Genomic DNA, 15,426 nt, shown 5'->3' with positions numbered 1-15,426 from the left:
AGATCGCACCACTGCACTCCACCTGGGCCACAGAGCAAGACTCAGTCTCAAAACAAAACAAAAAAGACTTATTTTTCTTTGCTCTGATGCCTTGTGTAGGAGTCGGGTAGTTGCCTCTTTACAATAGCCCTCATTTCACAATGGTCCATTTCATGGAAGCCTTGCATATTTTTATTAATTTAAAATTTTACGTATTTCTGCTGGGTGTGGTGGTTCACATCTGGAATTCCAGCACTTTTGAGAGACTGAGGAGGGAGGATTTCTTGAGGCCAGGGGATTGCTTGAGGCCAGGAGTTTGAGGCCAGCCTGGGTAACATCGTGAGGCCTTGTCTCTATAAAAAAAAAAGTAAAAGATATTATCCAAGCATGGTGGTGCACACATACACAGTGTGTGGGATAGCTACTTGGGAGGCTGAGGTAGGAGGATCACTTAGGCCCAGGATTTTGAGGTTGCAGTGAGCTATGATTGTGCCACTGTACTCCAACCTGGGCAACAGCATGAGACCCTGTCTCAAGAAAGAAACAGAGAGAGAGAGAGAGAGAGAGAGAGGAAGGAAGAGGGAGGGAGGGAGAGAGAGAGAGAAAGACAAAGGGAGGGAGGGAGGAAAGAAGGAAGGAAGGAAAGAAAGAGGAAGGAAATTAATTTCTGATTAATAAAGTAGATCTTTCATAGGATTAGTTTCCTGGGCTGTGAGGCCTTTAAAACTTCATGACTGAGTGAGGTGGCTCATGCCTATAATCTCAGCACTTTTGGAGGCTGAAGTGGAAGGATTGATTGAGCCCAGGAGTTCAAGACCAGCCTAGGCAACATAGGGAGACCTTGTCTCCACAGAAAAATAAAAAAATTAGCTTAGTGTGGTGGTACATGTCTGTGGTCCCAGCGACTCGAGAGGCTGAGGTGGGAGGATTGTTTGAGCCCAGGAGGTCAAGGCTGCAGTGAGCTGTGGTCATGCCACTGTATTCCAGTCTGTGTGACAGAGTAAGACCCTGTCTCAAAAATTTTTTTAAAATTACATTTATGCTACTGTGTTTATCAATTATTACAAATCTCTTTGTGTTCTTCCCCATATTTATAAAAGATTATAACCAGACAAATTATAATATATGCATTCAAATTATAAAGTACACGTTGTTGATCTGATTGCTCTGGAGAATACTCTCTGGCACAAAAGCGGAAGTTGGATCTGATACTAGGAGGACAGGTTGAAATGAGTTTAATAGACATAGAACATTGTATTAACTCTTAGTTTTCTGTCTTAAAAACGTAGAGGAGGCTGGCATTTCTGGTCACGTTTCTGGGAGGTACTCTGCTTCTAGTGGTAAGGAAGTAAGTGGTATCACAGCTAGCCTTCTCTCTATAGGAAGCTACAAAACTGGACAAAAGAAATGAAGCAATTGTGTCAGCCTGTAGACAATAGGCAGCATAAAATTTCAGTTCCTAAGAGAAGGAAAACTCGAGGTGAGCACCATATTTGCTCAGTTTTCTGTCTGAGGACAATTTCCCAACCCTGTTCTGTGAGTGGAGTCTAAACAGGCTGTGATGATTTCCCCTGAGCTGAAGAGGCGGAGGTCAGAGTTTGGGCAGCTGAAGCAGTTGGAATCTGTGGGGTGGACCCTCATAGAGTAGGGAATTGTTCAGCAAGAGGGTTTCAGAAGTCCATGGGGGCATTCCTGTGAGGCTGAAGCTAAGGACTGGCCTATTGTTTATACATGGACTGAAACCACCTGAAGCTTACCATATAGAGAGCAGCTGGTACAAAATGAATACAAAAGAGATACTAGAGGTCAAGTCCTGTTGGGGGGAAAGCAATGCCGGGAACATTGATGGTCCAGCCCTACCAGTAGAAAGATCTCATTGACACTTTGTTAACACCCCTGGCATCCAGCTGAGACCCCAGAAAGGCCATGTCTTCTGAATAAAGATCTTACCCAAGAGTAAGATCTACTGTGAACCCGCCCTAACAAGGCCTAAAGCCAACCCCCAGCAAGACAGATTTCGAAGTTTGGGTCCTGTCAAGTTAAGAGAGGTCAAAAATGCCATGGGCTTTCCTCAGATCCATACTCACGATGCCTAAAATCAAAACCACACAAGTTCAGGGCGATCAGGTAGTCGTTGAACTATCTGCTAAAATACAAATTGACACTCTTTGTGGGAAGATAACGGTATTCGTAGTTTTTATGTGTAATATCCACAGTGGCTAATGTTCAAAAAAAGAAACAGGAGAATATCCATATTCAAGAAGAAAAATCTATGGATAAGGTGGCCTCAGTGTTGCACTTAGCAGACAAAGTAACTATTATGAATATATTTAAAGAATTAAAGGAAAATACAGTAGTGAACAATGAATGAGTGGTCTCAGCAGAGAAATGGAATCTATAAAAAAGAACCAAATGCAAATTCTAGACCTGAAAAGTATAGTAACTGAAATGGAAGTTTCACTTAACAGCAGATAGTATATAATGGAAGAAGCCAGTGAGCTTGAAGAGAATACAGTGGAAATTATCCAGTCTGAACCACAGAAAGAAAAATATTGAAGAAAAATGAACAGAGCCTCAGGGACCTGTGAGACAATATCAGATAGTCTAATTGGGCCGGGCGTGGTGGCTCACGCCTGTAATCCCAACACTTTTGAGAGGCTGAGGCAAGTGAATCACGAGGTCAGGAGATCAAGACCATCCTGGCCAACATGGTGAAACCCCGTCTCTACTAAAAATACAAAACTTAGCTGGGCCTGGTAGCACGCACCTATAGTCCCAGCTGCTTGTAAGGCTGAGGCAGGAGAATCGCTTGAACCCGGGAGGTGGAGCTTGCAGTGAGCCGAGATCACGCCACTGCACTCCAGCCTGGTGACAGAGCAAGACTCCGTCTCAAGAAAAAAAAAGACAATTGGGTGGGAAAAAAATTACCGTTTTATTTTTTGAAAATTAATTTCCCATACCTACTTATCTGAAGGAAAAAACATTAAATAATGGCTGAAAACTTCCTAAGTTTGATGAAAAACATTGACTTACAGATCCAAAAGTGTAGTTAACCCCAAGAAAGATAAATATTGGGGGAGAAAAACCTAGGTACATCATAGTTAGACTTCTGAAATCTAAAAATAAGGAGAGGCTGCTGCTGATGCTGCTCATGAGCTCATTTGGTGTGGGCCTGGTGCCTCTTTAGTGAAGCAGCAACTGAGGATACCTCTGGTGTTCCCTGTGGCCCATGAAATGCCAAGGGAGGTGTCAACACTAAGAGCAACAATCATATGAATTTGAAGGTGGTGGGGCAGGATGGTTCTGTGGTACAGTTTAACATTAAGAGGCATACACCATTTAGTCAACTAATGAAAGCGTATTGTGAATGAGAGGGTCTGTCAGTGAGGCAGATCAGATTTCCATTTGACAGGCGGCCAATCCATGAAACAGGCACACCTGCACACCTGGAAGTAGAGGATGAAAGTACCATTGCCGCCAGGCGCGGTGGCTCACAGCTATAATCCCAGCACTTTGGGAGGCCGAGGCAGGTGGATCACGAGGTCAGGAGTTCGAGACCAGACTGGCCAACATGGTGAAACCCCATCTCTACTAAAAATACAAAAATTCGCTGAGCGTGGAGGCACGCACCCTATAATCCCAGCTACTCAGGAGGCTGAGGCAGGAGAATCGCTTCAATCTGGGAGGCAGAGGTTACAGTGAGCTGAGATCACGCCATTGCACTCCAGCCTGGGCAACAGGGTGAGATTCCGTCTCAAAAAAAAAAAAAAAAAAAAAAAAAAAAAGAAAGTACCATTGCCATGTTCCAGCAGCAGTCAGGTGTCTACTACAAAGGAACCTGCTACGTTATTCCAGAACTCCATTCTTACAGAGCAACAGTACATTCTCAGTTAGAAAACTGCAATTCGGTTCTGCCACATCCTGACTACTGCAGTATAGTTTTCTCTATTCTTTCGTTTCCCTCCTCATTCCTATATTGCATGTAGAGTAAGTGGTGTATGTGCACATGCATATTGTACTTTAAAAAAAAACAAAATGGCCAATGGTATGTTTTGATTACCATCAAATGGATATGGGATGGGGAAAGACACTAGTTCTCTGAAAATACTCTTTCTCCATTAGTGGCATGCTTATCTTTGTATTCCAGTAAGTTATTTTCTTCTCACTATTTGAACAAAAAAGCCAACATGAAAAATCCTTGCATACCTTGTTTGATTGAAGAATTTTAATGTTTTTTATTTATCATCATAAAACCAAGGACAGTTTTACAATTTGTTGTATGTAGGTGTTTCATGTAGAGAGCAGTCTGTCTTTAAGGAGGGATAATTACTCTTTTTTTTTTTTTTTTTTTTTTTTTTGAGACGGAGTCTCGCTCTGTCACCCAAGCTGGAGTGCAGTGGCTGGATCTCAGCTCACTGCAAGCTCCACCTCCCGGATTCATGCCATTCTCCTGCCTTAGCCTCCCTAGTAGCTGGGACTACAGGCGCCCGCCACCTCGCCCGGCTAGTTTTTTGTATTTTTTTAGTAGAGATGGGGTTTCACCATGTTAGCCAGGATGGTCTCGATCTCCTGACCTTGTGATCCACCCATCTTGGCCTCCCAAAGTGCTGGGATTACAGGCTTGAGCCACCGCGCCCGGCCCCGATAATTACTCTTAAAAATGAATCCTAGTTTTTCCTTCAAATCAAGCATCTTCTTCTTTTTTTTTTTTTTAAGACAGAGTCTTGTTCTCTCGCCCATGCTGGAGTACAGTGGCATGATCTTAGCTCACTACAACCTCCGCCTCCTGGGTTCAAGTGATTCTCCTGCCTCAGCCTCCCGAGTAGCTGGGATTACAGGCACCTGCCATCATGCCTAGCTAATTTTTGTATTTTTGTAGAGGCAGAGTGTCACCACGTTGGCCAGTCTGGTCTCGAACTCCTGACCTCAGGTGATCCTGCCCGCCTCAGACTCCCAAAGTGCTGGGATTAATGTGTGAGCCACCATACCTGGTGGCATCGTCTTCTTTAAATAAACTTCTCATTTAAAAAATAAAGAAAAGGCCTGGCGTGGTGGTTTACGCCTGTAATCCCAGCACTTTGGGAGGCTGAGGCGGGCGGAATCACTCGAGGTCAGGAGTTTGAGACCGTGAAACCCCATCTCTACTAATAATACAAAAATTAGCTGGGTGTGGTGGCACACACCTGTAATTCCAGCTACATGGGAGGCTGAGGCGTGAGAATCTCTTGAACTTGGGAAACGGAGGTTGCAGTGAGCCAAGATCGTGCCACTGCATTCCAGTCTGGGTGACAGAGTGAAAGGTGTTTTGGAAAAAAAAAAGAAAGAAAGAAAAATAGGCTGGACGCAGGTGCCGTGGCTCATGCGTGTAATCTCAACACTTTGGGAGGCCTGACTTAAGGTCAGGAGTTTGAAATCAGCCTGGCCAACTGGGAAATGGAGGAAAGATGACCACTGGAAATGGTAAATGGTGGGCAAATATGACTCTCTTTCCTTCTTCTCATAACTTGCTTAAAAGACAACTAATTGTTTAAAGCAAAAATAATAACCTAGTAAAGTGAGATTTTGGACATATGTGGAGGTAAAAGATATGTCAACACTTGCATAAGGGATGGGGGATGCGTAAATGTAATTTTACCGTACAAGGTTATTATGTTTGTGAAAAAGGAAGTAAGTGGGAAATAAGAATGTATAAAGTGAGAAGAGAAGAGAAAAGGGTAAAGTAATAAGTATGAAATGTCAGATTTGAAGAGGTATTATATTGACTCTAAATAGACTCTGATAAGTTAAGGATGAGTATTGTTAGTTCTCGAACAACTACTTAAATAACACAACAAAAAGAGACAGTCATACACTGCATAACAGTGTTTTGGTCAATGACAGACCACATATACAAAAGTGGTTCCATAAGATTATATCATATTTTTACTGTAGCTTTTCTGTGTTGAGATGTTTTATTGATTGATTGATTGAGACAGAATCTTGCTCTGTAGCCCAGGCCAGAGTGCAGTGGCACAATCTTGGCTCACTGCAGCCTCCCACCTTCCGGATTCAAGCATTTCTTGTGCCTCAGCCTCCTGAGTAGCTGGGACTACAGGCGCGTGCCACCACACCCAGCTAATTTTTCTATTTTTAGTAGAGACGGGGGTTTCGCCATGTTGGCCAGGCTGGTCTTGAACTCCTGACCTCAAATGATCTACCTACCTTGGCCTCCCAAAGTGATGGCATTATAGGCATCAGCCACTGAGCCTGACCTAAATATGTTTTGATACACATATATCATTGTATTACAGTTGCCTACAGTATTTCAGTACAGTCACATGCTGTATAGGTTTATAACCTAGAGCAATAGGCTATACCATGTAACCTATGTGTGCAGTGGGCTATTTTATCTAAGTTTGTGTAAATACACTCTATGATATTTGCACAACAAGGAAATTGCCTAACAGCGCAGTTCTTAGAATCTATCCCTGTCATTAAGTGATGCATGATTATATTTGAGAAGCTATCAGAAGAAATAAAATGGAACACTAAAAAATATTTAGTCAGTCCCAAAGAAGGACGGAAATTTTGACACATGCTGCAGCATGGATGGACCTTGAAGGCATCATGTTAAATGAATAAGCCAGTAACAAAAGGACAAATACTGTAAGATTCCACTTATATGAGGTTCCTAGAGTAGTCAATTCATAGAGACAGAAGGTAAAACGTGGTTGCCAGAGGCTGGAACAGAGGGGAGCGGACAGTTCAATGGGTTCAGAGTTTCAGTTTTGTAAGATGAAAAGAGTTCTAGAGCTGCATAGTGGTAATGGATGTACAACAGTGTGAATGTGCTTGATGCCACAGATATGTAAAGTTAAAATGGTAAATTTTGTTGTTGTTGTTTTTTCTTTTTTTTTTGAGACGGAGTCTCGCTCTGTCCCCCAGGCCAGAGTGCAGTGGTGTGATCTCGGCTCACTGCAAGCTCCGCCTCCCGGATTCATGCCATTCTCCTGCCTCAGCCTCCTGAGTAGCTGGGACTACAGGCGCCCACCACCACACCTGGGTAATTTTTTGTATTTTTAGTAGAGACGGAGTTTCACCGTGTTAGCCAGGATGGTCTCGATCTCCTGACCTTGTGATCCGCCCGCCTCAGCCTCCCATAGTGCTGGGATTACAGGCGTGAACCACCGTGCCTGGACTAATTTTTTTTGTTTTTTCTTTTTTGAGACAAGTCTCACTCTGTTGCCCAGGTTGGAGTGCAGTGTCGCGATCTCGGCTCACTGCAACCTCTGCCTCCTGGGTTTAAGCGATTCTCTTGCCTCAGCCTTCCAAGTAGCTGGGACTACAGGCGTGTGCTACCATGCCTGACTAATTTTTTTCGGATGTTTAGTAGAAATGGGGTTTCACCATATTGGCCAGGCTGGTGTCACACTCCTAACCTCAAGTGATCCACCTGCCTCAGCCTCCCAAAGTGCGAGGATTACAGGCATGAGCCACTGTGCCCAACCTAAAATGGTAAGTTTTATGTTGCATATATCTTACCACAATAAAAACTTAAAAAATAAAAATAATGAGGCCGGGTGCAGTGGCTCATGCCTGTAATCCCAGCACTTTGGGAGGCCAAGGAGGGCGGATCACCAGGTCAGAAGTTTGAGACCAGCCTGGCCAGCATGGTGAAACCCTGTCTCTACTAAAAATACAAAAATTAGCCTGCCAGGCGTGGTGGCGAGTGCCTATAATCCCAGCTACTCGGGAGGCTGAGGCAAGAGAATCGCTTGAACCCAGGAAGCAGAGATTGCAGTGAGCTGAGATCGTGCCACTGCACTCCAGTCCGGGTGACAGAGTGAGACTCCATCTCAAACAAACAAACCAGCCAGAGGCAGAGATACCTAGGGTGAAGGATAGGGAAACGGGCCCAGGGCTTCAATGCTGTCTCCAGGCATGCCACTCTCCAGCACCTCCACGTGTTCAGCAGTCTGGAAACTGCAGACCCCATAGCTCAGGGATTTTTTTTTTTTTTTTTTTTTCTTTTTTTGAGACAGAGTCTCACTTTGTTGCCCAGGTTGGAGTATTATCTCCAACCTGCAGTGGCACCATCTTGGCTCACTGCAACCTCCGCCTTCCAGGTTCAAGCCTCAGCCTCACAAGTAACTGGGATTACAGGCGCCCACCACCATGTCTGGCTAAGTTTTGTATTTTTAGTAGAGACGGGGTTTCACCATGTTGGCCAGGCTGGTCTTGAACTCCTGACCTCAGCTGATCCGCCTGCCTCGGCCTCCCAAAGTGTTGGGATTACAGGTGGGAGCCACCATGCTCAGCCAGCTTTTTATGGAGGATTCATTATGTATGCATGGTTGACTAAATCATTGGTCATTGGTGATAAACTCAACTTTCAGCCCTCCAAACACATTGTTGGTTCCCCTGGTAACCAGCCCTCATTGTGAGAGGCTGTCAGGAACCCACTAAGAGTCACCTCATTAGAACAAAAAAAATGCTCCTACCACCCAGGAAATCCCAAGGGATTTAGGAGCCCTGTCTCAGGAATCAGGAGCAGAAACCAAATATATGTTTCTTATTATATAACAATATCACACAATATATAAAACTCAATTGTGTTTCTATATACTGGAAGTGCACAAATAGAAAATAAGATTAAACAACATTATTTGCAATAGCATCAAAAAAAAGTAAGATACTTAGAAATAAATCTAAACATATGCAGGACCTCTACACTGAAAACTGTAAAAATATTGCTGAGAGGAATTAAAGATCTAAATAAGAGATTAAATAAAGACATCTAAATAAGGAGAGATTTATGGATTCCTGTGTATTGGAAGACTTAATATTGTTAAAACAGCCCCCATTTTTAATTTAATTTAACTTAATTTTATTTTTTGAGACAGAGTCTGGCTCTGTCATCTAGGCTGGAGTACAGTGGCGGGATCACAGCTTACTGCAGCCTCAAACTCCCCAGCTTAAGTGATCTTCCTGCCTCAGCCTCCTAAGTATCTGGGACTACAGGCATGCCTAGCTAATTTTTAAAAAAATTTTTAAATAAAAACAGCTTTTTATATTGTTGCCTAGGCTGATCTTGAACTCCTGTTGTCAAACAGTCCTCCCACCTTGGCCTCCCAAAGTGTTGAGATTACAGGTGTGGGCCACCTTGCCAGACCTGTTTTTAATTTTTATGTTTTATTTTTGTAGAGATGAGGTTTTGAGTTATTGCCCAGGCTGGTCTTGAACTCCTGGCCTCAAGTGAAGATCCTCAGTTTTTCAAGACTAATCTATAGATTCAATGTAATCCTAATTAAAATTTCAGCAGGCTTAAAAAAAAAAAGAAATCAATAGCTGATTCTAAAATTTGTATGAAAACACAAAGAATCTAGACTTCGGAAAGTAGTAGTTAGAGAGCTTACACTACCTCACTTCAAGTCTTAACTATGGTAATCAGGACAATACAGTATTAGTGAAAGATCAGTAGACAGAATAGAGTCCAGAAATAGACCATGCATATGTAGTCAATTGAATTTTGATAAAAGTAATAACATAATTCAGTGGTATAGGGAGTCTTTTCAACATACTATGTTGAAATAACTAGATATCTATATAGAAAAATAAGGAACCACAATTCCTATCTCACACCATATACAAAAAAATCAATTTTAAGTGGATCATAGACCTAAGCATAAAATTTATAGAAAAGGAGAAAATCTTCATGCTGTTGTGGTAGCACAGAAAGCATTAACCATAAAAGAAATACTTATCAGTTGTATCATTGAGATTCTTTCTGCTCTTCAAATTGTTCCATCAAGAAAATACAAAGCAACCTACACACTGGGAAAAATATTGGCAAGATACATTGGGCAAAGGACTTGGATCCAGAAGATATAAGGAACTCTTACAACTGAATAAGAAGGCGCAAACAACCTGGTTAGGGAGTTGACAAAGTACTTTTGGGAGACCAAGGAGTTCAAGACCAGCCTGGACAACACAGTGACACCCCATCTTAAACAAACAGAAAAATGAACAACAGCAAAAAGAAACTGACAAAGGACTTGAACAGATGTTTCATACAAAAAAATACACATGACCAATAAGCACCTTGCTATGATTTGAATGTTCTTGTCCCTTCCAAAAATTCATGTGTTGGAAACTCAATCCCCAGTGCAACAGTGCTGGGAGATGGGGCCCTTCGGGAAGTGATTGGGTCACGAGTGCTCTGTCCTCATAAATGAATGAATGCCATTATAACAAGGGCTTGACAGAGAGAGTTTGGTCCCTTTTTGCCCCTTCTGCCCTCTGCCATATGAGGACACACTGTTTTTCCCTCCTGTGGATGCAGCGTTTTAAGGTGCCCTCTTGGACGAGAATACTGGGGCTTTTCCAGACACCAAGCCTGCTAATGTTTTGATCTTTGACTTCAGAACCTCCAGAACTGTGAGAAAATAAATTTCTTTTCTTTTTTCTTTTTTTTTTTTTTTTTGAGACGGAGTCTTGCTCTGTCGCCCAGGCTGGAGTGCAGTGGTGCGATCTCGGCTCACTGCAAGCTCCGCCTCCCGGGTTCACGCCATTCTCCTGCCTCAGCCTCCCGAGTAGCTGGGACTGCAGGCGCCCGCCACCTCGTCCGGCTAGTTTTTTGTATTTTTTTTTAGTAGAGACGGGGTTTCACTGTGTTAGCCAGGATGGCCTCAATCTCCCGACCTCGTGATCCGCCCGCCTCGGCCTCCCAAAGTGCTGGGATTACAGGCCTGAGCCACCGTGCTCGGCCAAATTTTTTTTTTTTTTTTAAATAAGTTACCCAGTCTCAGATATTTTGTTATAGCACACAGAGTGGGTTAAGAGACATCTCAAAAGATTCATCATCATTAGACGTCAGGGAAAGCTAATTAAAACTTCAGTGAAATGCCACTTCACACCCATTAGAATTGCTGAAATTTAAAGATTGGCATTCTTCAACTTAGCAACTCTCTTGTGTTGTCAAATGGAATGTAAAATGGTGCAACCACTGTGGAAAACAGTTTGGCCATTTTTAAAAAATTAAGCATATATTCAGTACATGACTCAGCACCTCATACTTCCCAAGATAAATGAAAACCTTTGCCTACAAAAAAAGTTGTAAACAAATGTTGGTGGCAGCTTTATTGACAATAGCGAGGTACTGGAAACAATCTAAATTTCCATCAATAGGTAAGTGAAACAAATGTACACCTTAGACAAAAATAAATTTCAGCTGGATTAGAGCTTTAATTGTAAATAACTAAATTAAAATACTAGAAAACAATAAAGAATATGATATTGGGATTGAGAAAGGGATTTTATTAGCTTGATACCAAACCATAAAAGAACGAAAAATGTTATCTTTTGGCCTAGCACAGTGGCTCATGCCTGTAATCCCAGTACTTTCAGAGGCCAAGGTAGGAGCATCTCTTGAGCGCAGGAGTTCGAGGCCAGCCTAGGCAACATTGCAAGACCCTGTCTCTACCACAAGAAGAAAAAAAAAAAAAAGTTAGCCCGGCGTGGTGGTATGCGCCTGTAGTCCCAGCTACTTAGAAGGCTCAGTGAGCCTTGTTCATGCCTGAGCTGTGTTCACGCCTCTGCACTCCAGCCTGGCTGACAGAGTGAGTGAGACTTTGTCTCAAGAAAAAAAAAAAGCTATCTTTTATTAAAACTTCTGTTTTAAAAAATTCTCTAGAAATTCTAAGCAAAGTTAAGATGAATAACAAGCTTGGAAAAATAATTTTGGTATATATGACAGAGAGATGATATTCTTAATATATATAAAGAGCTTATATAAATTGTTTGGAAAAACCAATACTTAAATAGAAAAGTTGATAAAATGCATGAATGTCTTAATTTCACAGAAGGAAATTTATAAGTGGTTAGTGTTCATTTACAAAAACATTCTGTTTTTTAAAGAAATGCAAAGTATGAAAGAGTGATGGTACATAATTGTTATTTTATTCTTCCATATCGATGGTACCTTTCCTGTTGGCATAGAGTTTAGAATGATAATGCCCTGAACATGCGTAAGTAAGCCGTTATTCTTATATAATATAAGTGGGTTCCTGGAAGGCAATGTAATAGTGTGTATTCAAAAGTATAAATATACATACCTTTTGATGCATCAGTTTTACTTCCTAAAGAAATACAGAACAAGCATGCACAGATATATGTACAGGTGTGCACATTGCGTTGTTTATAAGAAAAAAATGGAAACAATAAAAGATTGATTAAATAAATAATGGCATGTCCATTTGGCGGATACTCTGCAGCCATTGAATTGGCTAAGGTAGATCTTCATGTACTCCTACATGAAGATGGAAAGTATATAGAATGATCTTTTTCACTTACATACACACAGAGACACACTCAAATGCATACGTATACACATAGGTCAATCCCACACTTTATTTGTAGGAAGCTCAAAATCAATGGCAGTAAACATTTATTGGCAGTTAGAGTATTCCTGGCATATTCTGTGTAAGGTCTTTGGGAAAGAAAGATGAATATAGGCCTATCCTACTCTCATGGTTGTTATAATCTAGCAACCTTATGAGGTTATGATCGGTTACATTTTGTTGTTGTTGTTGTTGTTTGAGGCAGAGTTTCTCATCACCCAGGCTGGAGTGCAGTGATGCAATCTCAGCTCACTGCAGCCTCCACCTCCAGGTTCAAGCGATTCTCCTGTCTCAGCTTCCTGAGTAGCTGGGATAACAGGCACCTGCTACCACGCCTGAATAATTTTGTCTTTTTAGTAGAGACAGGGTTTCACCATGTTGGTCAGGCTGGTCTCAACTCCTGACCTCAGGCAATTCACCTGCCTTGGCCTCCTTAAGTGCTGGGATTATAGGTGTGAACCACTGCGCCTGGCCTAAATTTTTTGAACATTTAACTATGTGCTTGGAGCTCACATTTTTCTAAAGCGCTTTGCATGCGTCATGTTATTTAATCTACTAGGTATGTTTGATAGTATTTCCACATTTTACAGGTAAGGCTAATGAGGCTCAACAAGTTAATGCCTTTTTTGAGATCACACTGATAAAGTGGGGACTACTTTTTTCCTTTTTGCAAGTGGGAAAACAATTTTAAGTGGGTTGGTCACTAGCAGAGACAGAGCTTTAACTAAGGATTTCTTATCTTCAAAGTTTGTGATCTGAATAACAATACTTGATGTCTGAAGCCCCTGATTCACCCACCTGTTTCATAGACTAAATGTTTTTTCCTTGGCTCTTCTTCCTCACTTATTCCCTTACAACTTTTTGTTTGTTTGTTTCAGACACAGTCTCGCTCTGTGTCCCAGGCTGGAGTGCAATGGCACAATCATGGCTCACTGCAACCTCTGCCTCCTGGGCTCAAGTAAGCCTCCCATCTCATCCTCCCATGTGGTTGGGACTACAGGTGCACACCACCATGCCTGGCTAATTTTTGTATTTTTTTAGGAATGGGGTCTCACCATGTTTGCCCAGGCTCATCTTGAACTCCCGGGCTCACGTGATCCTCCCACCTCAGACTCCCAAAGTGCTGGCATGAGCTGCCACATCCAGCCAACAAGTTTATTTGACTATAGCAAACTTTAAGGCAAGCAACCTCTTGTTCTGCTTTTCGTCTAATTTCACTTTTCAGTAGAGAAAGAACTGGTTGATGGGGTGGACTATCTCTCTACAAACAAATTTTAGAGGATTATGTATAAATCTTTAAAAGATTATTCATATTTGAACAGTAACTCATATATGCCTTGAGACCTTGTAATTGGAAGATTAAGTCAGAAATCTTACTGATGTAAATATGCATCAGTACTCATTGTAAAGGTAATAACTAAACCATTTACAGAAACTGAACTAATGGCTAAGTTAACTCAAATTTATAATTTAAAAGCAGTAACACAATGGCACATCATGTCCAATTCAAGGCAGCACTGATGGCACACTGATAACAGAGTATATTCCAGAGGACTGTAGGGACCCTGTACATGCGTGGGCATGAGTGAGAGCTGCTGTGCAGTACAGTTGAATATTGCCTGGTGTGCAGACTGTTTAATGAAATGCTGGTATAGGGCTCAGAGTACACTCCAGTAAAGTGCTATTTTTGGTTTTACCTGTAGCACCTTTTTGTAACTCAGTAATTTATTTTATGGGTTTCTAATAACTAAGTAAGGCCTAATTGTAAATAAAAGTGAAAGTTTGTGGATTCCATGTGTCACAAAGAAAGGACTTGCATTTTTGGGTCAGTTTATAGGCCAATTGTAAGAACCCATCAGTAGACCGCGGACCATACTTTGAGAATCACCACTTGTTCTGAGAGGGTATGTGATGGTGGGAGGAATGCAGATAGGTCTCAGTTCCCTGCCTGCTGTTCTCTACTACTTTTTCCATCCTTGCTGATACCATGTTCTAAACTTCATGTTACTGTAATCTGTTCTAGACTGCTGACCTTTGTCAGTGGCTTTCTCCCTCTCTGACCTGATGAAAGTTCCTCCAGCTTCTAATGAGCTGCTCTTTCTGAAGGGATTCCCCTAGCTGGGCCTCTGGGATCCCAGTTCTTTATATCATAGCCTTCTCAGGATTCATAAGTGCCCTGGGTTAGGAGGGCTGCAGCTGGGTTGAAGGATGCTCAGGCACATCCTCCTGCTGTACCTGGAAGGGCTGTACCCCCTCCCGCCCAGACCCTGCTCCTGCCTTGGTCTACTCTCAGGTAACTTACTATTTCCTCCTCTCTCTCCAGTCCAGCCACCTTCACAGAACCTCAGTTCATTAGATAAATTTGGACATGTATACACCAAAATTATGGGCTAGCTTTATTTCTCACTGTGAAAAGGAGAGAGTCTTGCTCTCTCAGATATTAAGATATCCTTAGAGCCATACAGTTAAAAATAGTAGTGTCATGCTAAGACAGAAAAAGTAACCAATTTAAAAAATAACTCAGAGGCAAAACTCACATATAATAGGAGTTGTGTTTGTTTGCTTTTTGAGACGGAATCTTCTTGTCACCCAGGCTGGAGTGGTGCAGTGGCATAATCCCAGCTCACTGCATCCTCTGCCTCCTGGGTTCAAGCAATTCTCTTGCCTCAGCCTCCCGAGTAGCTGGGATTACAGGCGCCAAGCACCCTGTCTGGCTAATTTTTGTATTTTAGTAGAGACGAGGTTTCACCATGTTAGCCAGGCTGTCTCTTAACCCCTGACCTCAAGCAGTCCACCCACCTCAGCCTCCCAAAGTGCTGGGATTACAGGCATGAGCCACCATGCTGGCATCATGTATAATAGGAATTTAATAGCATTTAAAGGTGGCACACAAGTCGAAGGAGAAAGGGCATACGGGCTCGCTGGATGAAGCTGAACGCAACTGAGTCCATCCCTAACTCCAGGTACAAGTGTAGAATTCAGGCAGACCAAAGATTTAAATGAGACTGGTAAAATTAGAAAGTAACAGAAGAAAACAAAAGATTATCGATGTGGCTGGGTGCAGCAGCAC

General features: G+C 42.2%; 1 protein-coding gene across 22 annotated transcripts in view; it reads left to right on the top strand.

Moving 5' to 3' along the window:
* Nucleotides 1-15,426, top strand: part of ST3GAL3 (ST3 beta-galactoside alpha-2,3-sialyltransferase 3) — a 231,794-nt gene that overhangs the window by 36,355 nt on the left and 180,013 nt on the right. For 8 of the 22 annotated variants that reach the window (XM_073007385.1, XM_073007386.1, XM_073007387.1 and 5 more), the window contains exon 3: nucleotides 13,235-13,314. The exons of the other annotated variants lie outside the window; for them this stretch is intronic. In XM_073007385.1, coding sequence (XP_072863486.1) covers nucleotides 13,235-13,314 — 80 coding nt within the window. The remainder of the gene's footprint in view (nucleotides 1-13,234; nucleotides 13,315-15,426) is intronic. 22 annotated transcript variants of the gene reach the window in all.

The sequence above is a fragment of the Chlorocebus sabaeus genome, chromosome 20, assembly GCF_047675955.1.
Source record: "Chlorocebus sabaeus isolate Y175 chromosome 20, mChlSab1.0.hap1, whole genome shotgun sequence".
NCBI lineage: Eukaryota > Metazoa > Chordata > Mammalia > Primates > Cercopithecidae > Chlorocebus > Chlorocebus sabaeus.
Note: the sequence above shows the minus strand (reverse complement) of the source record. Positions and strands in the feature narration are given on the sequence as shown.